Source organism: Nannizzia gypsea, genomic scaffold, assembly GCF_000150975.2.
Source record: "Nannizzia gypsea CBS 118893 supercont1.7 genomic scaffold, whole genome shotgun sequence".
Lineage (NCBI taxonomy): Eukaryota > Fungi > Ascomycota > Eurotiomycetes > Onygenales > Arthrodermataceae > Nannizzia > Nannizzia gypsea.
In genome coordinates, this window is record NW_003345195.1 from 768665 (window position 1) to 794095 (window position 25431).

At 48.2% G+C, this 25431-nt stretch overlaps 11 protein-coding genes across 11 annotated transcripts; 5 read left to right on the top strand and 6 right to left on the bottom strand.

The window, feature by feature from the left end:
• Window positions 1-332: 332 nt before the first annotated feature.
• Window positions 333-2497, top strand: MGYG_07584 (acetylglutamate synthase; the record flags this gene model as incomplete). The annotated part of the gene is made up of 3 exons (XM_003170293.1): window positions 333-377; window positions 448-627; window positions 686-2497. The coding sequence occupies 3 exons, from the start codon at window positions 333-335 to the stop codon at window positions 2495-2497; spliced, it is 2037 nt and encodes a 678-aa protein (XP_003170341.1).
• Window positions 2498-2954: 457 nt separating this feature from the next.
• On the top strand, window positions 2955-4404 carry MGYG_07585 (oxidoreductase; the record flags this gene model as incomplete). Its single annotated transcript, XM_003170294.1, has 3 exons — window positions 2955-3788; window positions 3855-4166; window positions 4243-4404. 3 exons carry the CDS (start codon window positions 2955-2957, stop codon window positions 4402-4404), a joined length of 1308 nt encoding a protein of 435 aa, XP_003170342.1.
• Window positions 4405-4906: 502 nt separating this feature from the next.
• Window positions 4907-6750, bottom strand: MGYG_07586 (hypothetical protein; the record flags this gene model as incomplete). The annotated part of the gene is made up of 5 exons (XM_003170295.1): window positions 4907-5364; window positions 5426-5568; window positions 5628-6249; window positions 6311-6557; window positions 6673-6750. The coding sequence occupies 5 exons, from the start codon at window positions 6748-6750 to the stop codon at window positions 4907-4909; spliced, it is 1548 nt and encodes a 515-aa protein (XP_003170343.1).
• Window positions 6751-7326: 576 nt separating this feature from the next.
• Window positions 7327-10709, top strand: MGYG_07587 (hypothetical protein; the record flags this gene model as incomplete). The annotated part of the gene is made up of 3 exons (XM_003170296.1): window positions 7327-7793; window positions 7864-8289; window positions 8357-10709. 3 exons carry the CDS (start codon window positions 7327-7329, stop codon window positions 10707-10709), a joined length of 3246 nt encoding a protein of 1081 aa, XP_003170344.1.
• Window positions 10710-11001: 292 nt separating this feature from the next.
• Window positions 11002-12294, top strand: MGYG_07588 (hypothetical protein; the record flags this gene model as incomplete). The annotated part of the gene is made up of 3 exons (XM_003170297.1): window positions 11002-11190; window positions 11249-11302; window positions 11374-12294. The coding sequence occupies 3 exons, from the start codon at window positions 11002-11004 to the stop codon at window positions 12292-12294; spliced, it is 1164 nt and encodes a 387-aa protein (XP_003170345.1).
• Window positions 12295-13730: 1436 nt separating this feature from the next.
• Window positions 13731-14183, bottom strand: MGYG_07589 (stress responsive A/B barrel domain-containing protein; the record flags this gene model as incomplete). Its single annotated transcript, XM_003170298.1, has 2 exons — window positions 13731-13952; window positions 14085-14183. The coding sequence occupies 2 exons, from the start codon at window positions 14181-14183 to the stop codon at window positions 13731-13733; spliced, it is 321 nt and encodes a 106-aa protein (XP_003170346.1).
• A 1816-nt stretch (window positions 14184-15999) lies between these two features.
• On the top strand, window positions 16000-17037 carry MGYG_07590 (integral membrane protein; the record flags this gene model as incomplete). Its single annotated transcript, XM_003170299.1, has 1 exon — window positions 16000-17037. One exon carries the CDS (start codon window positions 16000-16002, stop codon window positions 17035-17037), a length of 1038 nt encoding a protein of 345 aa, XP_003170347.1.
• A 163-nt stretch (window positions 17038-17200) lies between these two features.
• Window positions 17201-18600, bottom strand: MGYG_07591 (2,2-dialkylglycine decarboxylase; the record flags this gene model as incomplete). Its single annotated transcript, XM_003170300.1, has 2 exons — window positions 17201-18049; window positions 18118-18600. The coding sequence occupies 2 exons, from the start codon at window positions 18598-18600 to the stop codon at window positions 17201-17203; spliced, it is 1332 nt and encodes a 443-aa protein (XP_003170348.1).
• A 752-nt stretch (window positions 18601-19352) lies between these two features.
• On the bottom strand, window positions 19353-20807 carry MGYG_07592 (hypothetical protein; the record flags this gene model as incomplete). Its single annotated transcript, XM_003170301.1, has 6 exons — window positions 19353-19385; window positions 19475-19606; window positions 19667-20228; window positions 20372-20454; window positions 20564-20636; window positions 20773-20807. The coding sequence occupies 6 exons, from the start codon at window positions 20805-20807 to the stop codon at window positions 19353-19355; spliced, it is 918 nt and encodes a 305-aa protein (XP_003170349.1).
• A 432-nt stretch (window positions 20808-21239) lies between these two features.
• MGYG_07593 (hypothetical protein) lies at window positions 21240-22017 on the bottom strand (the record flags this gene model as incomplete). Its single annotated transcript, XM_003170302.1, has 2 exons — window positions 21240-21485; window positions 21556-22017. 2 exons carry the CDS (start codon window positions 22015-22017, stop codon window positions 21240-21242), a joined length of 708 nt encoding a protein of 235 aa, XP_003170350.1.
• A 1565-nt stretch (window positions 22018-23582) lies between these two features.
• MGYG_07594 (hypothetical protein) lies at window positions 23583-24879 on the bottom strand (the record flags this gene model as incomplete). Its single annotated transcript, XM_003170303.1, has 4 exons — window positions 23583-23629; window positions 23697-23996; window positions 24058-24142; window positions 24211-24879. The coding sequence occupies 4 exons, from the start codon at window positions 24877-24879 to the stop codon at window positions 23583-23585; spliced, it is 1101 nt and encodes a 366-aa protein (XP_003170351.1).
• Between the last annotated feature and the right edge of the window lie 552 nt (window positions 24880-25431).

A 25431-nucleotide genomic window follows, 5' to 3' on the forward strand; every position in this document is an offset into this window, starting at 1 on the left:
TTACATTGGTGTCATGTAATAGATACGATAGAGAGATGCAAATATAGAGATCGTACCATTTTCCTCTCTTTCCGCACCATCTCGTACTCTCCTTCATCCGACTTGTCGATGCTGCGTCTTATCTATGGTTCGGGTAAAAGGCTTGGCGCCCGCTACCTTATGCGTCACGGACTCAAAGCGAGCTTATCAGATCGGGGATCGTCGTAAAAAAGTATTTATAGCGACGCACAACAACAGCGTCCTTTTTCTCGCGCATCGTTATATATATGCAGCTCCTGTCGGATGCGTCAGTCGTTTCTGTGCCCTTGCTCATGCCCGAGTGAGATGTTACGATGGGTTGCAAGGCAGCACTCCAGCTGCGGCTGCTCCTCCACCAGGTAAGGGAGCTTCACCACATCCTTGTCCACCGCTGCAGCTAAAGCCGAGACCCAGCTGACTCTTCTCCAGCACAATAGCTTTCCATGCCACAGCTATGGCTACTTACCTTCATTGAAACGGCGATGCCTTTCTCACTCTACCCCGGCCTCGCACCCCTCGCTTCTTCACCGAATCCATGCCCATACTCAATACCCCGTCGAGATCCCCGACCAGCTCGGTCATAGTGCCAAGGAGAAGGAGGAAGATAAAGTCAGTGCTATATGAAATCCTCGAGACAAGAGAATCACTCTAACCCCTCTGGCTACAGGAATTCTTCCTCGACCTCCTAAGCACTGCAACCACAAAACGCGAAGCCAAGTCGTACCTGTCCCGGTTCACACCTCCTCAACCACCTTCAATCAGTGCGCAGCAGAAAGACGAAACCAAAGCCAACGCACAAGCTCCGGACTTGGAGAAAATATACTCAGAAGCATCCATTACGCCGTCTACTCAAGAAAACCTATCGACAGTGTATGATGTATCAAAATCTAAGGATACAATCGCGGACAGCTTGCATGTTGCTTTGGTGAAGATTAGATCCCCAGAGTCATTGGACGACCAGTGTCTTCATGGCATTTCTAAGACTCTATCACAACTAAGCAGGCTTGCCATGGGCTGCTGTATTGTACTAGAAGTCAATAATCCCGGGAACGATATCGACTACCGACAACTTGCAACCGCCCAAGCAAGCCGCGTTGCTGCCAAAATTGACCAAGTTCATGGCCTAGGTTCACGGCGACTAGAATCAGCCGTATCTCTGGATGAATCCACCCATGAGCTATCTATATTGTCGAGAAATGCCCTTCTTTCACCACTTTCTCGTGGCCAGATAGTCGTGGTTGACCCTATAGGGTACACAGTAGATACTCCGAAAGCTCTCCCAGTTGCAGCAGATGAGCTCATATTAGCATTGACAAAAGAGTTAGCTGGTCCAGCATACAACTCCGGTCTAAATGAGGTTGACGCCAAAACGACCCAAAAAATCCCGCAACGGCAACAAGATATATCGGTTGAAAGATTGATCATTCTAGACCCGCTGGGCGGCATTCCATCCCTGGGCCGGGGATTGCATAAATCTCATGTGTTTATCAACCTTGAACAAGAATACGAAGATATCCAAAATGAGATAACCCAAGCAACCACTAACCCACCAAATTCAGCTCAAGACGGACTCCAGACCGGATTGAAAGGCCACCTGGCTAACCTAACCTTACTGCAGAAAGCGCTTGCTCTCCTTCCCACCTCCTCCTCAGGTTTCATTACCACTCCTCAGGATGCAACAGCCCTATCTCTAAATCAGCATGACGCCTACGGAGCACCGACTGTAGGTACTCGCCAGCGGCGGAATCCTTTGATACATAACCTCCTCACGGATAAACCGGTTCTTTCGGCATCGTTGCCAGCCAGACGCCGCGGCGGGGAAAAGGGTGATCATGTCTCTAGCAACCAATCGTCTCATCCAACATTTGTGAAGCACGGTATGCCGCTTATCATGATACCTGACCCACGGGTTAAATGCTGGACTGCGGCCCACAACGAAGGCTCCCGCATAAATCTAGACGATCCTGCAATAGATCTACCACGACTAGTCCATTTGATTGATGACTCATTTAGCAGAAAACTGGACGTTAACCATTATCTGAATCGTGTGAAGGATCGGCTAGCAGGCTTGATTATTGCCGGTGAATATGAAGGAGGTGCGATTTTAACTTGGGAACTTCCCCCGGGTGTCCCTGACGACGGCAGCCCTGAAAGCATGTCCCGAATGGTCCCTTACCTGGATAAATTTGCTGTCTTAAAAAGAAGCCAAGGGGCAGGAGGTGTTGCTGATATCGTCTTTAACGCCATGGTACGAACTTGTTTTCCGGAAGGAGTCTGTTGGAGAAGCCGAAAAAACAACCCAGTTAACAAGTGGTACTTTGAGAGATCGAGAGGGACTTGGAAGCTCCCAGACTCGAATTGGGCGATGTTCTGGACCACCGATAATGTCCCAGAAAACGAGCAGCTTTTTGAGGATTATGAGAGTGTCTGTCGCTCAATCCAACCGAGCTGGGCAGATAATAAAAAAGAAGTGGATTAATATCCGGAATGATCTATATACGAAAACTTGCTCTCTGGCTATCTTAAAAAAGCTTCAATATATATTTACCTGATATGAATATGAATCTTACTGTGGTTTTCAGGGAGAAAAAACATATAAAGTATCAGGTACTAGTTAAGAAGCCTTTTTGACTCTGTTCAGGGCATATATCCAGCTGAGCGACTTGGCAAGCTGGGTAGCTAATTTTGAAGCAGCTAATTATATTGGCATCTTCGGAAAATACCCCTGGGTAAAAGGCAACGGATACGTCCAACTACCGTATTCGCGAACTAATGCTGGGCCGGCGGTATAATACCAGAACTACTGTGGGGCGGGGAGATTCCGTACCGGTGATCATAGGTATAAATATCTCTGCTTGGCCCATTTCCCGACGCCTCTGGCTAAGTTGCCATATATTTTATTGCCTTCAACTGTTACTCTCTTTCTACGTGGAGTCATGTCTCTCCAACGTCTTAAGTTTATCCTGGCTTACATTCGGATTTTGATACCTCATGCATGGGTCCTGCTCTCCGACAAAGCAAAGGGACTCCTTCACAAGCTGACATACCGGACGACCAACTCTTGCAAGAATGTGGTTGTTATTGGAGGCTCATTTAGCGGTGTTTACTTAACTCAGAAGCTGGTTCAATCTCTCCCTACCGGCTACAGGGTAGTTTTGGTTGATAAGAACTCGCACTTCAACTATACTTTCAATTTCCCTCGCTACTCAGTGTTGCAGGGCCATGAGCACTTAGCTTTTATCCCATACGATGGTATTACCAAAGGTGCTCCGACCGGTATATATCGTCACGTCCACGGGCTTGTTACCTCTGTGACTCGGGATGCAGTGACTTTGGCGACACGCGAGGAAATCCCATATACCTACCTAGCCTTTGCAACTGGTGCAACGCAGAAGCCTCCCGCAGGATTGCTAGCAACTGAGGCCTCCACAGGCTGTGTCGAATTACAAGATAGACAGAACTTCATCAAGAAAGCGAACAAGATTGCCGTCATCGGTGGCGGAGCAGTGGGGGTCGAACTGGCAACTGATATCAAGAGCTATTATCCAGACAAGAGTGTCACATTAGTTCATTCGCGCGAACGCCTTCTACCGAGATTTGGCGGTCAAGTACATGAGAAAGTGATGGCAGCACTCCAGAAACTAGACGTCGAGGTGTGGTTGGGGGAACGACCTCAATTGCCTTCAGGCGATAAAGAAGGATGGTCGGGACAAACAAAGGATCAATCCCTGCTTTTCTCAGATGGCAAGGTTGTTGCATACGATTTAATTGTAAGAATCACGGAGCAGATGTGTCCGAGCCTTTTCCGTTCCTGTCCTAACACACAAGTCACATAGGTCCCTTGCACAGGGCATCGTCCGAACTCCGACCTTTTGGCCAACCTTGAACCAGACGCCATCTCCAGCTCCACTGGCCGTATCCTTACCCAGCCAACCCTTCAGATCACCAGCAAAGATAAGCAGAATCCCAGAGTGTTTGCATTTGGTGACGTGGCCGAGACGGAAGGCACCCTGATGGCCCGATCAGCATATTTCCAGGCTCGAGTAGTGGGAGAGAACATTCTTAGCATGATTCGAGGGAATGGCCCGACGGCAAAATACGTGCCAAACCTCGCCATTGAGGGGGCACTAAAATTAACCCTAGGCAAGGTAAGATCTCTCCCACAATGCCGTTAACTGTGGATTGTTACCGGGTGAGAAAAGTGCTAAATCCCCTTATTGATAGTCGGACTGGCTCATGTATATGAAGCCCGCGAATAAGGACGCAATTATCAACTCCGGCAATAACGGTGACGAGGATTTGGATATACACGTAGCGTGGAAACACTTTGGTGGAGATATCAAGAAAGCTCGCGACTTGGCTGAAAAGTTGAGCTTGGTACAGTAACTAAGTTACCATATTGTACAACACTTCCGGATATCCATATGAGTAGATCGGACCTGTTCATGTGTTCCACCAATATTTATCTGATCCTTTCCTTCGGTCAATTTAGGCGAATCATCGCTGCCTGACGTTTAGAAAGACGAGATGGGCAAGTGCGGTTAAAGAGAGCAATTTCCTTTTTTAAGTTGTTGCAGGTGGGTCCATACAAACCTAAACTTGTCTTATCTGATTGATGATCTGATAAGACAATCTTAACAAATAAACTCCTGCTACAGCCGCAAAAGTACGGAGTATCCATATTGATCCTTGACAAAGTCTTTAAGTTCTCGGACTTCGTTTTCCCTCGAATCATTTATCCTATCTTCTCACTGTCTTCCACCACTTGCAAATATTTATTTAACCTTGGGATATATTTTCAAATTGGCCAGAAAAGAATGTCTTTCTTGGCTATGCTAGCTACCTAAGGTACCTAGGTTAAGCAGCCAAATATAAAGAGTAGGAATGATCACTCTTGTGTCGCTTTCTTTTTCATGCTAACCCAACAGCCTTCACCACTGGACACGACTAATGTCAGAGTTTGCTTTTCTTCTCCCAGTGCGCTTGGGGCCTTCTTTTCTGCCTTTTCAATCGTTTCAAATGTCTGTAATAATCTAACGACCGTATAGCCTACCTCCAATAGCGCAAACTCTTGGCCTAGACATATCCGTGGCCCTCCATTAAAGGGCAAATAGCCATAACCTACATCCTTGAGTGCATCATTCTCCCAGCGTTCGGGTCGGAAACAATCAGCATCGGGTCCATAGATGTCTTTACGGCGGTGCATAGCATAGACACAGTACCCAACGGCTTCACCTCGCCGGACTAGAAGTGGAGCTGAACCATCCGGACCACCGCCAGTTGGGAGAGTGGTTGTCTTTACAGCCGCACGAGAGTTTACGGGAACGGATGGATACAGGCGAAGAACTATTGACCAGTGAGTAAGTCTAATGCTCAATGATACGCTGGGCAAGAGGGAATCACAAACCTTCCTTAATGACCAGCGACAGGTATGATAGTTTCTTAACCTGGCTAATTGTGGGATCTGGCGCATCTGGGCCGATGCCGATTATATCACTGACTTCATCACGAAGTTTAGATAGAACTTCTGGGTGCTGGATCAGCAGACGGCTTCATTGTTTCATGTGTCAGCGATGAATACTTTTTGCGACCAAAGACTTGCAACTTACAGAGTCCATGTGAGACAACAAGCCGTAGTGTCCCTTCCAGCCAGGAGGATATTCAGACACTGATCCCTTAGGACACTAGGTTCACGGGTTTCTTGAACAAGAGCATCGATAAACACATACGTATCCTTTTCTTCTTCCGATGCTTTCTTTTCGCGGGAGGAATGCTCAAGCGCCTTTTGAACAGCATTATCTATAAAATCATGGCACAATTTACAGGCGTTCCTAAACTCTCGGCCTCCATAAAGCCAGTATAGATCACCTAGCCGCCCTCGCTGAGCGAGGTAGTCCTGTCCTAGGTTGAAAGCGTTTGCGAATTCAGATTCCTGTCCTGTGATGCCTTCAGACCGCAAAGATGGTAGGTAATGTCCAAATAATAGGAAGAGGGTTGTTTCGAAGGTGAGACGAAAGAAGAGGGGCTGCAGGTCAACGACTCCGGAGTTAGGTACGCTCGAAATGAGGTTGTTCACAGCATGTTTGATTTGTTCAAAATTACGGAATCGGTTGGTCATGAATTGGGGACGTAAAAGTTCACGTGAGTGTTTCCATTGCGACCCATCTTGGGTGAAGATGCCGCTGCCTAGTAAAGGTGCGAAGGTTGGAGGCCTCAATCCGAGACCAAAGTCTTTTCGGACACCAATTAGTTAGAGGTTGGAAACGATGTTTCATATAAAACTGTTACCAACCAGTGAATTGCGTGGAGAGGACGGCCTCAATGTTCTGGGGTTCAACTGTGTCTATTCCTCGGGCAAAAAGGAGGTTCTGTTCGAAAGTGTTTCCCGAAGCTGCAACCTCGTCGAGGAAGAGTTGGAGTATTTGCTGCCTTTTTTCATAGCGAACTGCTTTTGCAAGCATGTCAATTCCCAGTGGCCATTTTGCACTCCATTTTCGAGGCGGCTTGCATCCCTTTGATGCAGCAAACCGTTCATCCTCCTGTATTTCGTGTCAGTACTCTGTACAAATATATGTAACTATTGTCCAATATCAAGGGCTGGCTTTATTTAAGCGCTGAGGCAAAATAACGAGGTAACTTGTTGGTGCAACTTACACGTGACTGAATATACGATATGACAAGTTTGTAACATATCAAGGGAAGAACCAAACAAGTAACGATAAGACTGAGCATTTCGCGCGCAAAGAGCATATAAATGGGTTGTTTACCTTGATCTCAGCCCAGACAGAGGATAATCACAATGATGGCCTCGAACTGGCCTGGAGGCCGTGTCTTTTTAAAGCGTTCCTGGAGAACCATACCCCTGTCATGTTTTAATTCTAGCCAGGATGCGAAGAATAACCCGCCCCTAACCAGTGACAAACATGCACAATGCAACAGATGTCACGCCCTAGCATAGGCACCTGGTAGCAAGTCTGGGATGTTGACATCTTAAGCCACAGAGTTGATTGGCTCCCAAGGGTCCGTGGGTTTCCCGTCTATGCACTGTCAAGTGGACAAAAATAGCTGCCGCGGGCACGGCGCGAAGGACCATTTAGCCCCAATCAGAGACGAGACACTCGCCGGCCTGGGGATAAGCCTAAAGACGTTAACAGGCATGCCCGCAAAAGGAGCGAACTCCTCTGTTAACAACTTGACCAAAAAGTTAATAACCGCATAGCTACTGAAGTTGAGCATCGATTAAGGATAACTACACCTAACTAAGGAGACTGGCACTTCTTGCCTGATGACACTTTCCATGGATTAACTATGGACCCATTATCTATTACAGCTGGTACTGTTGGCATTGCGGACGTCTGTTGGCGCGTTATCAAATATCTCAAAGATCTCTCTGCCGCCGTTGCTGGCATCCAGAAAGAAATCAATAGCTTGATCGCAGAGGTTGAGTCCCTACAAACGGTTATTCGGTCTGTCGAAGAAGCATTTCAGGGAAGCTTCGCTAAATCATCCAGTGAATCACCACTGAGAGCGGCAAACCTCCAGAACCTTTGGAGGGATTTTAGAAGGAGTCTCGAAGGATGTCAAAGCCTTGCAACAGATCTCGAACGTCTTGTTCAAGAAATATACGGCAAAAATGGCTCCAAAGTCACTGGCAAGTTTGATGGGCTGAGCAAAGAGAACCGCAGACGGGACAAGGCTGCCAGCTTGCAGAGAGTCCGTGAAAAGCTCACGACTGAGAAAGACAATCTCCAGATTCTGCTTACTGGAATCAGCTTGTGAGTATAATAAAATATATCCACTGTAACCGATACCATGTTTAATATGGAATGTTGACCATGTGGTTAGGTATAATCAACATGTCTCGCAAGATACCCTGGTGCAAATGTCCGAAGACTTACGGTCTCTAGACCAAGACTTCAAGTCACAAATAATGTCCCTGGAGAGAAGAATCCAGCTGTCCAATGGTATCGGTACGGAGCCAGACCAGGACGACATATCTACACTGTCCAGAATCAAGCAGTTCCGCAATTCGGTTCGATCTGTCGCTGCTGCGGTTTCGATTACCACTCCAAATAAGTTTTTTGACGTTCCGCAGCCAGTGAGCAGCTTCTACACCGGCCGAACGATGTACTTAGAGAAACTTCAAAATATACTTTTCTCGCCGGTAACCTTAGAGTTGGCACCCAAGCAGCTTCGATTTGTTATATACGGCATTGGTGGTTCAGGGAAAACACAGTTCTGTTCAAAGTTTGCGGAACAGAATCGAGACTGGTGGGTCTCCCAATTCTACGCAACTTCTTGATAGAGCAGCACATAAGAGCTAATCTTTGATATTCAGCTTCTGGGGAGTTTTTTGGATTGATGCTAGCTCTCATGAACGAATCAAACAGACTTATGCTGAAATCAGCAAGCTTGGTGATGTTGAACCAAACCATAATGCTGCGATGCACTGGCTCTCGAACCGCGAAGAACGGTGGCTCTTAATTATGGATAATGCTGATGATCCCCACATTGAGTTGTATGAGTATTTCCCTAAAGGAGATAGGGGTTGTATCATCATTACAACACGAAATCCTGCACATAAGGTGTATGGCAATATGGATCCTGGCTTCTTCGAGTTTCATGGCATGGAGGATGATGATGCACGAGCTCTTCTCCTACGAGCTGCTCGATTATCCGAACCTTGGGATGCTGATTCCTCATCCTGGGCAGTTAAAATCACTCGGCAACTTGGATTCCTCGCACTCGCTCTAATCCATGCTGGTGCTGCAATACGAAATGGCCTATGCACCCTGAAAGACTATCTTGCCTTCTACGATAAGAATTGGGAACGTATTCGCCGTACCCGCAGGCTATCCATCGACTCTGAAGATCGACGAGATGACTACATGAGTGCCCATGCGACGTATGAAGTCTCTTATAGTGGAATCGCAAGGAAAGGAACTGAGTGTGCAGAAGATGCCATCCAATTACTCAAGATCTTTTCCTTTTTCTACTTTAAGAACATTCGATTTGACATCCTGAAGAAGGCGGTAGTCAACTGTGAGATCGAGAGGGTGGAGCAAGCAAAAAGGGACAGACAGGAGGCAGAAAGATCACTAACTTGGTATCAAAAGTACAAGTCAACACAGCTTGCTATATTGAGTTATTTGATGCAAGATCGAAGCCCGCCTGCGTTACCTTCTTCCATTCGAGAAGGTAGAGCTTCCGGGTTTTTTGATGAGGTACGAATGCGCTACGCGCTAAGAGAACTCTTACAAATGTCCTTGATTACCCACCATGAGTCTAGTGACAGTTATTCGATGCATCCCTTGGTCCATAAGTGGGCACGGGAAAGGCCAGATATGAGCGCATCAGAACAGGCTGTTTGGTCACAAGCTGCAGCTACAACACTTGCACACTCCATTCTTCTTCCACCTCTTGGAGAAACGGAAGACGACGAAATCTTTCGCCGAGATGTCCTCCCTCATATTGACCACGTACAGAAATGTCTACAGGGAGTAAATGACAAAATAATTGGTAACAGAAAAACTCGTTGGTACGGGTTGATGGATTGGCCAGGCGCCGGATCGAGGTTTGGCAGAGCTAAGGCAGTGTTGTATGCAAAATTCAGCATTGTATTTGCACAAAATGGGCGCTGGAAAGACGCTGAATTGCTTCAACTTGCCGTTAAACAGTTTGCAGAGAGCGCTCTTGGGTTGGACCACGCTGTCACCCGGCGCATAACCTTAGCTTTGGCGTTAACATACTGGAACCAGGGGCGAGGTGACGAGGCTGCAGACCTACAAGATGCAGTTTTACAGTCTTGTATGTCATCTCTAGGCTCCAACAACCATGAGACATTGATGGCCATGGATCTTCTTGGCCAAGCAAGATGGCAACAAGGAAGATATAGCGAAGCAAAGATGCTTCAACAGCACGCAGTCGACGGCATGGTCAAAATCCGAGGTTCTCACCATGAAGATACCCTTACTGTTATGGGAAACTTGGGTCGAACCCTTACGAAATTCTACGAAAACTTGGATGAGGCGAAGCAACTGTTGACGCAGGCCCTTGATGGAATGAAGGAGATCCTTGGTCCCACTCACTTGAAAAGTTTGGCAGTGAAGGAAGAAATAGCCATGGTCAATGTGCAAATGGGAGAGCAATTGTCTCAATCTGCCACAATAATTGAGGAGGTTCTTGAATGTCGCAAGGAGAAACTAGGGAAGGAACACCCATACACGCTTCTCGCCATGGTCAATCTAGCACGAGTGAATATCGCGCTAGGCCTATATGATGAAGCAGAGTTGCTCGTACTGAAAGGGCTAGAGGTTGCGGATAGAAACCTTGGCCGTAAACACATAGGAACATTAATGGGAAGGACAGTATTAGGCGTCATACTGACCTACCAGTCTCGATTCGATGAAGCGGAAGCCACTTTGCTTGGGGTAATTGAAAACCTACGAAACCTCTCATCCTACCGAGGCGATTTCCATCCTGATCGACTGGGTGCGATGATTGAACTTGCCAAATGCTATAAGCTACAAGGCAGATATGATGAGAGCATTAAACTCTGCGATGAAACCATTACAGGACTGAGCAAGATAAGTTTGAAGGAGCATCCACTCGAAAAGAAAATGAAGAGATTGAAAGTGGAATTAATCGAGATGAAGAATAGCAACAAGGAAGGGAAGGCAATTGGCAACTAGAATAGGCAAGAATAACTCAATGCACAGTATCTATACCAGCAAAGCTAGCTACGCCGCAATAAAGCGTAGAGTCTTTATCAAGCCATCATGCTAGTTACATCAACAGTACTGAAGCGACGTGGAAACTAAAAATATGCCAATTTAAGGTTTTAAGCTTTCATGAAATGCACGGGCCACTTTTCTTTTATCGCAAAGTTGGGAAGCGAAGAGAAATCCCAAAGAAGCATCGCAACAAGAGATACAAGATCTGTGCTTATATTATGCCTCTTGAAAATGAGGAGATGAAACGACAATGCCAATATGCATAGAGTGCTGTTACCCTGTTTCCCACCTTTACACCTCGTACAGCAAGGCCGATGATCGTGCGTTGGGCAAGGGAGTCCGTCTAACACAATGTGCACGATGTCAACGGTTTGCGGATAAATATGTCGAACACGACTTTGTCGTACTCTTTATCGACCTAGTTCTGATTAAGCCGCAGGTAATGCCCCTCATCTGTACTTTTCGTCATACGATTTTACTGATCTCTGCGATTGTAGGTCTACAGACATCTGCTATTTAACAGACTTGGGCGGGACGACGACAAATTCGATGTAAGGAACATTGACCTCCGTCGATAACTGATATACACGATTGCTTACTGAAGATTGGATGCTCACCATAGCGCTCGATCATCCGTCTTGGGATCCTTATCCTCCTTTTTGACGTGTATCTGTCATGGGCACGCATCGAGAAGTCTTCCGCGATCGCCTCATCGCGGCTCGGAAACACTCCAATAATAGTGCAATATGTCTTTTTCCTCACGCTGAACGCCCTCGCGACCCTCGCACATCACGTCACGGTTCGATTTCTGGCCACGATTCTTGTCCTGAAACCTGCGACGCAATCTCAGAGGATCCATGAAGCTCCACAGCGTGCGAATACTCTCCCGTCATCACCATCCGACGCTTACGCAACTGGAAATGGCATACCAGCGCACTTTGCAAACCCCGGCCCAATAGGTGGATCAAGTGCTACTGACCTGGCCCGGTCGTCGTCCGGTAGCGATACTGTTGCCGACGGGACTCCGAATGCTGCACCGTTACCTACACTCTCTGTGGAAACTGACTTCCCTCCGCCTCTCAGAAGATCATCTACCGCACCTCCACAGATACGGCCAATCCCACCTCCGGCACTTGCTAGTCGAAATGCAATAAGCACGGCTCTCCTGGTCAGCAGCTGCACTAAGCTGTTCCCAATACTTCTTGTCATTTGGGGTACGGATGCGTCTGGGGAAGCTTCAGGTGCATTGGAAACCTCATTCCCGCCTGCTAGCAGCGGTAACGGGGCGTCAGCCTTAAACTCTTCCACTTGGTCGTCGCAATCTCTCCAATCTGTTGTCCAGAGTGCGCTCTTGACGCTAGCCCAGCCGTGGTCATCACTTCTTTTGTCTGTGACGAATACCCACCTGGTACTGTTAAATAACACCGAGGCACTGCTTATTCTCTTGGACTGTGGCTATACATATGCCATCATGATGACCCTTGGGGGCCAGTTAGCTAGATGGGCTGTAGAAAGGTGTTTCTTAAGCCTTGTTGGGTTGTAATACATGATATACGGAGCCTGTGAATGAACATATAATAATCAGTATGGCTGAAATGAAAATTAGAATCTATCTGTAATATATAACCGCCAAATACTCTCTTGGTATGAAAGATACCCGTATAAGAAAAATGATATTATCCAGTGATATATAATGCTACAGTTCCTCGTCGAAAGGAAAGTCTGATAGTAGGAAAGAAAAACGCTGAAGAAAAATCCCAAGGAACTAAAACAATATCAACATCTCGAATACCCGTATTTGTTCGTCGATCAATTAGCATGGTGTGGTCTTCTGTCACTGCTCTTCGGCTCGAATAATGGGTGCAGTTGCGCGAGGAATGTTACGGCTATAATAACGGATATTAGCCTGGGGAATTAAGAGCATTAATGAGGCTAGAGAAGGTATGACTTACCCCACATAATATAGCAGAATGTGAATGCGAGAATCAACGAGCTTCGCCATACCCTGTACGTTCGATAGGTTAGCCTTGTACCCCAGGTGCAACTGTTTTCCCTGTGGGAGAATTGCGCGTATACTGCTGATAGGCACATGCACAGCAACGTCGATATGATCGTATGTAGACTGGTAGGTATATATAGAGAAATAGGGCCAGGGGACTAACGGTCTAGTTTCTCCCTTTGGACTGAATACCCATGCTAGCGAATTTGCAAGGACGACGAAAACGAGTCCGATGATGACGTTCCAGCTAAAACAACACAAAACAACGTTAGCGCAAAGGCCTTATAAAGAGCAAGAGGAAGCGATGTCTGTTACCCGCTAGCCATATTGCCTCTTCTATGCTTGTCAGCTTCAAGAGTCCTCAGTTGGATGTATTTCCGGAAAGTCAATGATCGGAGTCAAAATGGCGGCCTGTTCGTGACGAAGGAGCGGGAGATGATGCCCGGGGATCCAAATGCAATAGTGAGCTCCCTTTGTGCGTAAATAGATGAGCTCCGTGTGAAATGAGCGTGTCGACTGCGGTGTTGCTTGATGCTTTGATGCTGCCCGTGATGCAGACGCTCCATGATGAAGTTGGGATTACATAAGCAAATATCCAACCCCCAAGCTTATCTTGAGCCTCTCATTGGTCAGGACAAAGCTCCTGTTTTTGAGGTTCGATATATCTATCACCTTGTTTACCACCACTTCAAGACGTAAAGAAGTCCCCCAAGTCTACAAGACTGGGTGTTATAACATCTGCTATCAAGCTCATATTTCTATAACTTACCTATACAGCTATTGTCTCTGAACTGCCGTATCTATCTCCTCGGAGTAAACATTTTGTCTTCGGAGTTGTCTGGCCCTACACTCCGACTTCCTATGGAGTTATCCGGCTACTCTAGTCAAGTTACTTAAGGGTGAACAAACAGTTAGTTAGGCATTAAAAGTTATTTCATTGTCTATATTTCATGTCCGGGTGCAAGTGCGTCTCTGACCGTCTAGCTAGAGGTCTCAATCGGCTCGAAGTATGTCATCATGATTCCCTCCAGCAATGGCTTCGCAACGGTCTTCAACGCGGCATGGGCCTTGCAGTCGTTGTCATAGAACTTCATGTCATCCTCGCTGGCAAACTCAGACACGACAGCGAGGTTGAATCCCTGACGGCGCTGGTCCTCGAAGGTTGACCCCGCCTTGACGGAGAGGATATAAGGGGCACCATCCTAGTAGCATCCAGACTTGATTAGCCATGTTCTTCCCTGGATATGGAATGTGAGATGTTCCCCCCGTGGAATCATCATATCAACTAGGCCTCTCCTTAGGCCGGGAACCCGAAACAAAAGTCCCGTGCTTACCTTGAGAGCATCCTTCTGCATTGTGCGGTACAAAGCAAGGACGGTCTTGCGATCCTCCTCCTTGGGGATCTTGAAAAGGGTAACACGGCAGATAGTCATGATGGTGGTGGTGGTGGTGAGGATGGAGGGTGGGTGTGCTGTTCTTCCGGATGAGTCCTGCCTATACCAAGTGGTCGACGAAGCTGGATCGCAGGAGTTGCAAGAGAAGCTCTTCTGTCCCTCTCCAAGGCCCCTCCCCCTCTATTATTATCGTCCCTCCCCCCTCTATAATGGGTTACCTAAGTCTCTCCTTCCCCTTGCCAGCTGCTTTTTCTTCCGCCCGCGGAAATTATCCGATACGCCGCTTATTACCGGCTTTTGGGGAAGCTGTCATCACGTGAGAGGCTCTCCCCAAAGAGGAAACGAGCTATTATTATTATAATACTAATAACCACTCGCTCTTAATGGAGTAGTGGCCCTAATATCGCTGTTGTTTGAGACGGCGATGCTAATGACTATCCATACATACGACTAAACTGGATCCCCGAATAGACCACCGGTTTGTTTTTATGATACCCAATCATTTATTTTACGCCCTGACCGGCAGTTGGCCATGGCCGCTTATGGCTCCCCAGGTTCCTTTCTTGTTACAGCCTGTTATACCCAGAATATGACCAAGGGCATCTGCACGTAAGCTCTGACGGTTGTGGTTTCTGGACACCGTTACTTGCGGAATCGACTCTCGCCTTTTGAAACTGTGGAACTTGCCCCCAGAGTTTAAATCTGACAGTGCTGGCGAACATGTTCAAGTCACCAGAGACATGGAGCATGGCTGTGTTTAGGAACGTCAAGTATTCCAGACAGTGATATTCGTCAAAAGCAGGTGTTCAGACACTCGGAAATCCTACGTGAAGGGCCGATATTTTTTGTCGTCAAGCGAATGCCTTGGACTACATTTCTGTCTGTCTGTCCTGTACCTACGACTAAGGGTTGCCGCCTAAGCATGAGTTTCCTCGCCGCTGGGATAGGATCTGGGGAACCTGGACGCCCACGGATATGAAGCTGTCTCGTCCTCATAAGCACGTTACTCCGTAATGTAAACGTAATAATACGAAGCGTAATGTGTGAAGATCAGGGAAAATCTGATGCGACAAGGTGATCTAAAACGGTTTCCAGGATCCAATTATTGACAGTCTATCGACTGAACAAAACAGGTTGAATCCAACACTTGTTTTCATCCCATCCCTTGGATGTAAGCGACTTTAAGTTCCTTCTACGCTTCTCTGGCCTGTCAGCTTTCCTCAACCCCGAGAGCCTCCCCGGAACCCGCAGCAAAGAAAGGCCGGCGCGAAGCTAAGTTACCTATTAAGCATCCCTGACATGACAGGCCGGGATAGCCACTCGAGAGCGAGAACCGCCGTTGATCTTATTCTTATTAACCGGCTAAACTGCATGTCGACTAACTCGAAGGCTTAACTGAGTAACTAGCTTTTGACACCGCCAACGATGACGTTGAAGCATCATGGAGCCTCTGAAGCACCCTGGTCCTGGTGGCTGCAATATAATAATAACTGGCCGGTGTCTCCCTTCTTGCGGATAGCCAAATTTGCGTGCTTCCCCTTCGACTTTCCTCTCCTCCGTTCGAACGTCTTCAGGCACGGAAAATACAAACAAGAAAATACCATACCCCTTGAATTGCCCGCGAGCCAATTGTTTACTTCCTTCCCTTCACTCATGTTCGCCTGCGTGCGCCTCAGAAACTCTCTCCCCTTCGGACTTTGCCGGTAAAAAAAAATCTATACTCGGTACATATAAATATATATGATACACATACGCCGCAACATCCACCATCGACTTCACCTCTGCGACCCTTCCACACAGTTCTCGGCTCTGGATGTTCTCATATCACTATCAGAAAAATGACGCCGCGTTTACCATGCTCAGTGACTTGGGGCCCGAGCTTTTTCGGTCCCGGCCACAGTCCTTGCGCACGCTCTACACGGCAGTCCTGGCGGTTGCTATCTACAATTGCCTGGAGCTCGTCCTGCTCATCTTCATGACTTTTAGCAAGTATGAAGGCCTCTACTTCTGGAGTCTCCTTCTGGCCACGGTTCCCGGAGTGTTGACGGACGCGGTGTTCCTGCTGATGTATTACTATATGCAACTGCCGGCTGCCATCGCCTTCGCCTTTGCGAGCATTGGCTGGTGTTTCATGATAACCGGGCAGGCTCTGGTCCTCTATTCTCGACTCCACATGGTCCTACATAGCCGGCTGGGGCTTCGGCTTGTGCTGGCGATGATAATATTCAGCGCCATCTTCCTCCATATTCCCGATGTCGTCACCGGGTTCGGGGCAATCGTCAACAATCCAGCTCGACACGAGTTCATCCGGGCTTTCCACATTATGGAGAAGATCCAATTGACCGGGTTCTCGGTGCAGCAGTTTATACTATCGGGTCTGTACCTGTATCTCGCTACCAACCTGCTCTCATTCGTATCCGCGAAGGCTCGTCGAAAGGAGCTACATCGGCTTATCGCAATGAACGTTGCTATCATTGTCATGGACGTTACCCTCGTCGTGTTTGTCTATTTGAACTGGTGGGTGGCCCACGAGTCGCTCAAGCCGTTCGTCTACAGCATCAAGTTGAAGCTCGAGTTCGCAGTTCTGCGTACATTGGTTTCCATGTCAAAGTCGGCTTCCACTAACTTGCCGGACTTCGTGGATCCCGATAGAATCCAGGGGGATGTGAGGTATGCGCCGTCAATACCAATGTCACGGGTACAAAGGCATCGACAACAGCATCTGACAGATTCAATGATATCGGAGGAGATTGGGTGGGACCAGACCAGTACAGCGCATACAACTAGTTCTACTTCGGAGCGTTTTATTGCCCCTGAACGGGCCGAGGACGAGACTCCTCTCCAATCCAACAATATGTACGTTTTCAATAAGCGATCGAAAACATACCCGTGAATGTGTTATGAAGAAATGAAACAATGTGCAACGTAATATTATCGAAGAGATGGACTAATTTACTTTCATATACCAAGTTCACGTTCAAGTCAAAGTTCGGACATCAACCACGGCATATCATGAGCTTCGCACAATCGATGAACCAACGAATGCACAACGACCATTAACCTTGATACAATGGCTTTGAACCCTCTGTAGTCCGGAATGCCTCTTCAAGGATGCTTAGCCCGTCCTCCAGCTGCTGCTGAGTTATCACAATTGGGGGCGCAATCCTCAGGCAGCCATAGAAGCTACCTTGCGAGGACAGCATAGCGGAAACGCCCAGCTCGAAAGCACGTTCGGAAAGTCGTCTGCCCAGATCGGTATCTGCCTTCTTGGTCTCACGGTCCGAAACAATCTCGACTCCGGCCATTAATCCACGACCACGTACGATGCCAATACAGCCATATCGAGACATGAGACGTTCCAGTCCTGCATGCAACAGCTTTCCAAGAACTGCTGCCCTTTCTACCAGGTTATCTCGCTGGATAATCTGAAGTACTTTGAGGCCAACTGCGGCAGGTAAGGGATCGTTAACATGGGTGGTATAGAACAGGAAGTCAGCAGCGTCCGCCAGACCTGCTATCCTGTTACTGGTTATTGTTGCGGCTAGCGGGAGACCGTTACCCAAAGTCTTACTCAGGGTCAGGATATCCGGGACGACTCCATGATAGTTTGAGGCTATGAGGTCGCCGCAACGTCCCATGCCAGTTTGGGCCTCGTCAACGATCAACAACATCCCTCGTGCTTCACAATGAGCTTTCATAGCTTTCATATATCCATCCGGTAGCGTTATCATGCCTCCGGAGGACAACACCGGCTCCATGATTACGGCGGCCAGCGATCCACAGGATTGTTTGTCAACCAGAGACCAACCGTAATCCAACTCCGTTTTCCAATCGTACGAGCCGTCTGGATGACGGAAGATCGAGCGATACGCGTCCGGAGCCGGTAGCATGAGGTTTCCCGGCATCTATATTTCCCGTTAAACGTTAGAAGTGATTGACAAAGGGCGAGAGTAAGAGGCTCATTACCACTCACCGTTGGTCCATATCCTGCCCTGCCATTCCAATACTGAGCCCCATTTGACCCGAACGTCATACCGTGCCAACTGGCCGCCAAACCAACAATCTCAAACTTCCCCGTGACGACCTTTGCCAACTTGATAGCACACTCGTTGCTTTCGCTACCTGTGCTTAAGAATATGGCTTTGTCTAGTCCCTCCGGCAGGGCTTTGGTCAACTGCATCCCCAACTCGATGACGGGCGGAGATACCATGCTACTATACACATGGTCAAGCCCGATAGCATGCTTGGTAATAGTCTCGACGATTTCAGGGTGTCCATGTCCGATCAAACAGGACATTTGACCCGACGTCCAGTCCAGTACCTTTTTGCCTGATGCCGTCCAGAAGTAGATGTTCTCCGTCCGAGTGACTACCTCGGGTAGGAATTTGGAGCCATATTTCAACAGGCAGGTGTCGGCGTCTTTGAGGAGGGCGGCGTTGTCGACTTGTTCAGGCATAACTATCTCCTTGGGGAGTACTGTATATATAGTGGTATTGAAGATTAATGTCTAATAATCCTATTCTCGACCTTGATAATTATCATACCCTTTCCCGAGGATAATAGGTATTTATACTAGTAAGCTAATTCTATGACAATTTCGTATACCCGTTGGAGGAGCCGGGCATCCTACGCCTAGTGTGCGGAGAAGTAACCGGGATTTTATGACCAAATTGAGCCTAGAAGCGTTCATGGCAGAGTACTTTGAGCATAGACTTTCAGTTACTCCAATGACTGTCTGGCGCTGTATGCGTGGCTAAGTTGGGCGATATGAGCCCGTGCCAGCCAAGTGTTACTCGTCTATTTGGCAGGAGATACGAAATGACTAAGGATGGGACGAGATCTAGAATCCCCGGTTGGAAGGATGGATGCGGAAAGGTCGGGAGATAGATATATATATACGGACGAACTTGGACCGAGGAATCAGGCGTGGATAATTTGATACAGATATAACCAAGAACCAAAAGGATTAAGACATGGGAGGAAGACACTGGGGTTTAAACAGGAAGTAATGGAGCAAAGTACAGCAGCTATACAAGCAGGGGCGAGTTACGAGTTCACAGCAGTACGGACAATGGGAGGCGATAATCGCATTATCTTGCCGATTGGTATAAAAAAAGTAGAAGATAAGAATGTAGGAGTGTCCTCCATGCTCTTTCACTAGGCCCAATGTCAAACTGTTTTTTAAATGTAATGGGTATCAGTAGTTATTTAAGCACCCTCTCGGCTCTTGCGGTAGTTTGCCTGTTTGCAAATTAGTTAGACATATTACGGCTGGAGATATTACGGCTGGAGATATTACGGTTGGAGATATGAAGAGAAGCGGGTCATACCTCTTGCTCGACCTGCAGGCCATCAACGATGGGACCAAGTTCGCTGAGGATCTCATAGGCCTTCTTGTGGTATTCAAGCTGGGCGGCAATCAAATCGGCCAAATTGCGCAGTGGCTCAGGGGTATCAATGACCTGGGATATAAGTTAGAGCTTCGAGTTATGTCACGTTACACAGCGTGATGGGAGACTCACGTTCTTCATTACGCCAACTGCCTCCTCGGTCTGTCCGACAAACTCGTCCTCTGCCTGCTCAATCTCGGCACGAGCATCTTCACTCAAATGGTCCATGTCCTTGGTGGCACCCTTAGCAGCCTTGGTTGAGTCAAGCATAAGTCTTGAGTTTTCGACATTTCTTCTGGCCTTGGTAGCGAACATGAGGTTAGTGTTGAGGGTTGTGTTCCATCCAGCAAGGAAACGAGACTGGATCTGAGCATCCTGAGCCAATCGAGCCTCTCCGATCTTTTCAGATGCAAGAGCGAACTTCTCTAGGCCAACTGCCAATTGGTCTTCGGTGCCAGGGGTGTTGGCCTCGACAATGGTGTGAGAGCTAGCAAGAGCAGCGCGGGCAATGGCATGGCTGAAAGTTTTTGGCTGCGGCTTTGCGGACGGTGGGGCAGTCAGAGCAGACTGTGCTTCTCCCGGGGACGAAGCCTGGGACAGAAGCTGGACTTTCTCGCTGATGGTGCGGCCGAGGTCGTTGAAGGATTCGCGGATGTTAGGTGGGTAGTCATAGGCTTCGTTCGAGTATTGAGAGCTGCAGATTGGATACGAGGACAGGTTAGCTTTGTGGAATGAAGCACATGGACATCGCGTGGGGAACGGGTATGCAGGGTAAAATAATAACAATATACATAGAGTAGGTGTGCGGGTTCAAGTCATGGGGACAAACAAACGTACGTGACCTGGAGGAGCTTCTGGTGGACAGCCTTTAGAGCATCGACTCGCTTCTCGAGCTCGAGGTAGTCATTTGGAAGTTGAGTCTAATCATGCCAAACGGCCATGCGCCGAGGAGCGTATATTAGCGGATTGCTCAGTTATAAGTTGTGATGGTAGAGCATGGTGTAGTTAGGCAGTGGTGGAAGCAAGTACCCTCTCCTCAGCTTGGCCAAGCTGCTCCTTCACATACTGCTGTGTTCGGGCAGCAAAGGGACTGAACGTAGCACTGTAACAAGTCTGCTATCAGCTGTTGATCGGACCAAATGGGCAGTTGGTAAGGGGTGAATGTGAATGTCTTGCGCCTGCACCGCTGGCCACCGCGTACGGGAACTATCAGGGTTGGCTAGATAGGGACAACATACGTGAAGTTCTTCCCGAAGGCTTGGACTTTATCCATGGCTGCGACAAGGCTCTCCGACTGGAGCGCGTGCAAGTATCGAAGAAGAAGAAAGAGGACTAGATATCCTCTGCCGTCTGACAGTCCAGATGGATTCGATGACAAGTTGTTGTTTGGTTGTTTTCGTTGTCTTTGCGAAGCTTGTGAAAGAAGAGCGAAAGTCGCAGCAAACGTCAGCAGGAGAGGAAGCTGACTAAGCTGCTGCCTCCCCATTACTACATACGACGGCAACTCAAGGGAGGTTATTAGATTAGATTATACTAGGCAACGGGAATGCTTAGAGAGGTGCTTCAAAAAGGGTTTAGTTAACTAGCGGGTACTAGGCAGGTATTCTAGGACACAAAATAGGATGCTTAGCCCGAGAGATAAGAATTTGAAAGGGTTAACCAGCCAAACAACCAGATGAAGTGTGTAGTACTCCGTAGCTAGTGATCAAATCTTCCCGTCCTTCTTTAGCTTAGAAACCGCCGCAGACCACCTTCTCTGAGCCAGCAGGCATTTTGCCATATAAAGGTCATATCGGAGGTCATCCCACTCCAGGGCTAAGTCGACATTGTAAGCCTCATCGCCCGAGTCCACGCAGTCCGAGAATTTGGTATTGAGTCTAGGATATGCGTCGTAGATGGGTGCTCCTGATTCCTTGATCCCTTTTGCAGGCTTGGGAGGCCTAAAAAATGTCTTATAATGAGAATCAATATCCGTCAGTTGAATCAGCATAAGACAAAGTAATTGATTTCATAGTACTTACCACTCTCGGAGTCCTTGTAACCACCTTCCCAGTCACAGGATCCTTCCCAAACACTTGAACTGCAGCAGTCAATTCACCTACCCATTGAATGTCGTATAAGACCACAGGACTAAACCATTCTCGCCCGGCGCAGTATTGATAAGTAAGTCGCTCAGGTTTCTCAGTGCTCGCTTGCATTGCAGCTTTGCATATTTCGATGTTCTGTTCCTTCCTCAGTGGATTTTTATAACTTGGGCTCTCCTTAATGTCGACCAAAATTCCGATCTTTATTGAAGTCTTTTGCAAAAGTTCTTTAACCTTCATCTCCAAGTCCAAACTGGGCTGCGAGAACCCTACTTCCATTGCAGGAACTGGAGTAAACTCTGCCTCTGAATGCCACACCATCTGTAAGTCGGGGTTGGATATGTCGTCATCAATTTCTGTCTCGCCCAGAAATGAGAATCGTCTGGGATGTCGTGGCATGAGATTTGCTAGCTGATTTGAAACATTACTGATGACACACTCGTGGATAGATACCTGTCTATGCTGGATAACGGTAGTGTGGAATGCTTTTCAAATCGTAGAATAGCTGATTGACTCTTCCTATATCCCAGAGTAAGCATTGGTACATAATGGTAGTAGAAAAAGGAATACAAACTTGTTTGGTGACTTTTCAAAAGCCTCAGAGAGACTCTTGTATTCCGCCCTGCTAGTTTTAATCGAGATCACTTCGCCAGAAAAGTCAGCAGGAAAAATTCCACGAAACAATTGGTCTCGCTGCTCCTAGCTCAGGAATTCATCATCCGTTGGCATATCCGCCGCTTTGGCAGTGTCAGGGGTATAAAACCGGAGACAACATGGTCCTGCAGTTACACTCAAACCATGGCTCACCCATGAAGAAATGAGAGGCATATAAATACATGGAGGCCTTGCATGGAACAGTAAAAACGACTTATTTGAGCTCAGCCTGCAAGTTTGAGAGATAGCTGAGCGTAGAAACATCGCTGCAAGGAGATTTGACCAGAAGAGATAGAGGTATAATGTTGGACCACAAAGGACAAAAAGGCCTAATGGCCCAAGGAATCCTTGGGTAATGAGTGCGAGTTGTAGCTAAAGTGGAGTATTCCAACATATAATAACAGACGCCCTTTGATACCACGAAGATGCTGTTTATATATATCTGGCTCAGATATAAACAGTTCTTTGTAAACTTGGTATAGGGCCTACGTAGTATTCAAGCAGAGCAACGTCCATCAAATTGCAAAGATTTGAAGGAGTCGCTTTTGCTACTTGTCAAAGTCACTCTTTTGGAATATATACCCTTGGGGTAGTGAATGTCGTCATTAACTAGCTCCTCTCGAGGGCTAGTTAGTGGCAAAACACATGATTGTAGCTTCACCTGGGCAAGGAGGCACGCCTTAGTGTCCAAATTGACAAAGGAGCTTGAGAGAAACAGGTATAAAACTGATAGACGATGATGATGATGGCTGGATACCTAGTAGGTAGCCCCCCCCCCCGTACAAGTAACAGTGCGGCTGCTTGAAATCCCGGGTTCCTACAGCTGATATTTAGTCTATGACGCTAGTCCCGATTGGGACGCCGGTGAGAGTGGCTATCAGATGTGAGTTTGTATAGACATTAAGAAGCATCTGGTTGACTGGATTATTATTATTGATAGATGTCACTATTTAGATCAGAGTACTATACACGGGTCTATGTATGTTTGACACAAGCCTGAGTTGTCCGTAGTTTGCTGTTTCATGTGCGGGCCGTCATCCTCGAGAAAACTCCACGAAGCATAAGCATAACAAGCGTAAAGAAGCATAACGTGCGTGAGTAGATAACATAGGAGAGACATAAGAGATTAGGAGATACAGAAAGAAGGAGAGGAAAGCAACGTATTCCAAGATGCGCGCAGATAGATAGACAGTAAGATGATATGCACGTAGATAGATAAATAGACAGTAAGAAGAAAACTGGAGACTGGACTGCTGATAAGATGGGTTGGTAGATTCTGTGAATGTGCTGTGAACTGTGTGTGAGAGAGATCAGGTAAGGGTGGCCATCATAGCACGAAGAAGTCGAGGAGTCGGTGCTGTTAAGGAAGAGCCTGTTAGTGAGATGTGCTATGGTTGTGTTATAAACAGGTGGAATACACATACCCTTGTAGTCTCGCTTGACAACGACCTCTGGTGCTTCTACGGCAGCCACAAGGTCGTGGTGGTGTTGGTGGTAGGGCACCAGCAGCCGCTCTGGGTGGTCGTCTGCAACCTCGAGGACACGGATGGGAGACGAGCGTCGCCGGGTATGTCTTGGTCTGACTGGACGGACCTCCATGGGCGGAGACGGGGTTCTGCCTGCTCTGCGCCTGGATACAGACGGACGCCGCTCGACGGTCAGAGGAGTGTCTTTGGCTCCGATGATGACTGTCTCCTTTTCCCTGGCTCTCCGTGGAAGAGGGGCTACATAACACCACGTTAGTCCTCTTGTTTTATGCCTGGGATTTTCCTAGGGCCAACGTACCGCCTTCTCGGGCTCTTTTGCTGTACTCTACGAGCTCGTGGATACGGTCGTTTGTGAGGATCTTGTAGATCAGGATATCCTCCTCCTGATATCACCGTTAGCTCCAGGCAGACATGATGAGAAGAAAAAAAAAGAGGAGGGAAAGCGGCTTACATATTCCTCGTAGTCATAGCCAAGATCCTCGAGGGCGACCGGCGCAACCATATGCTTGGGTATCCGGGTCGTCCCCGGCTTGGGGCTTGCCCGTCTCGACTTTGCGCGGGGCGGTGGTGGTGCTTCCAGCATGGCTGCGCTGGAGGACCGTCTCCCCCGCGGGGTGATGCTTCTGGCCGGTTTTATGTCAGGGACGCGAGTCGAGATTTGCTTGCGGGGAGTGACTGGCGGGCCGTAGTCATCCCTATCGTATCGCCTGTAGTCATGCGAACGCTTCGAGGCCGCGAGGTCGAACCGGTCCAGCGAGGACTGGCGACGCAGCAGCGTTGGCCGTCGAAAGTCTCGATCGTCGCCGGCTCGGATGGGAGAGATGTCTGGCCGCCGTCTGCTGCCGCCGCTGATGCTTCTGCTTCTGTCCGGGCGGATGACGGGGACGAGGTGGGTGTTCTGCGTGTCGTTGGCGGCGGGCTGGACGATGTCCGGGATGCCGCTGAAGAGCGACCGCCTGTCTCTGCGCACGTCGCGGTCATCGTCGACCAGCGTCGCCGTTCCTCTGCGAGGGCGCATCTCTCTGTACGGGCCTGGCTCCTGTCGTGCGTCTCGCTCCTTCGTGAAGCGTTCTGCATCCCAGCGCTGGCTTGCAGCGCCGCTCCCTGTTGAGCCAGACATGTGGACCAATGCAGTCGTGCGTCTGCCGTCGACTAGCTAGCTAAGGATGCGTCCGTACGAGTTATCAGCGCGCTCAAGACACGCAGCTCGAGCTGCTCAGCTGGTGAATGGATGGTCGAGTAACGGTGGCACGGCTCGTTCCGTGATGCTTTCTGCGTCCGTCTGGTAGCTTTTTCGGTCTCTCCCGTGGATGGATCAAGAGGTCAGCGGTCGACCACACCTGGCAGAGCAGATGATCCTGGCGAAGGAAGAAGACGAAGACGATGCCGAAGAGGAGGAATATAACGAGGAAGAGGAAGCGGACGCTGAAGCTGCTGGAGCAGAGGAAGAAGAGAGAAGAAAGTGGCGACAGCCTTGTTTCCCGTCTTCCCTCGTTAGTTATGATGGCATCAAAGTCAAAACATCTTCAGCTCGGCTAAGGAAGAGATAAGTAATATTGACAGTAATAAGTGATAGTAATAATAGTGTGTGATATTCTCTGCTGTCGCAGTCTGGGTGTCTGTCTCTTCTCTTCCCTCCAGCCCGCGATGCCAGCAGCAGTATATATAGCTT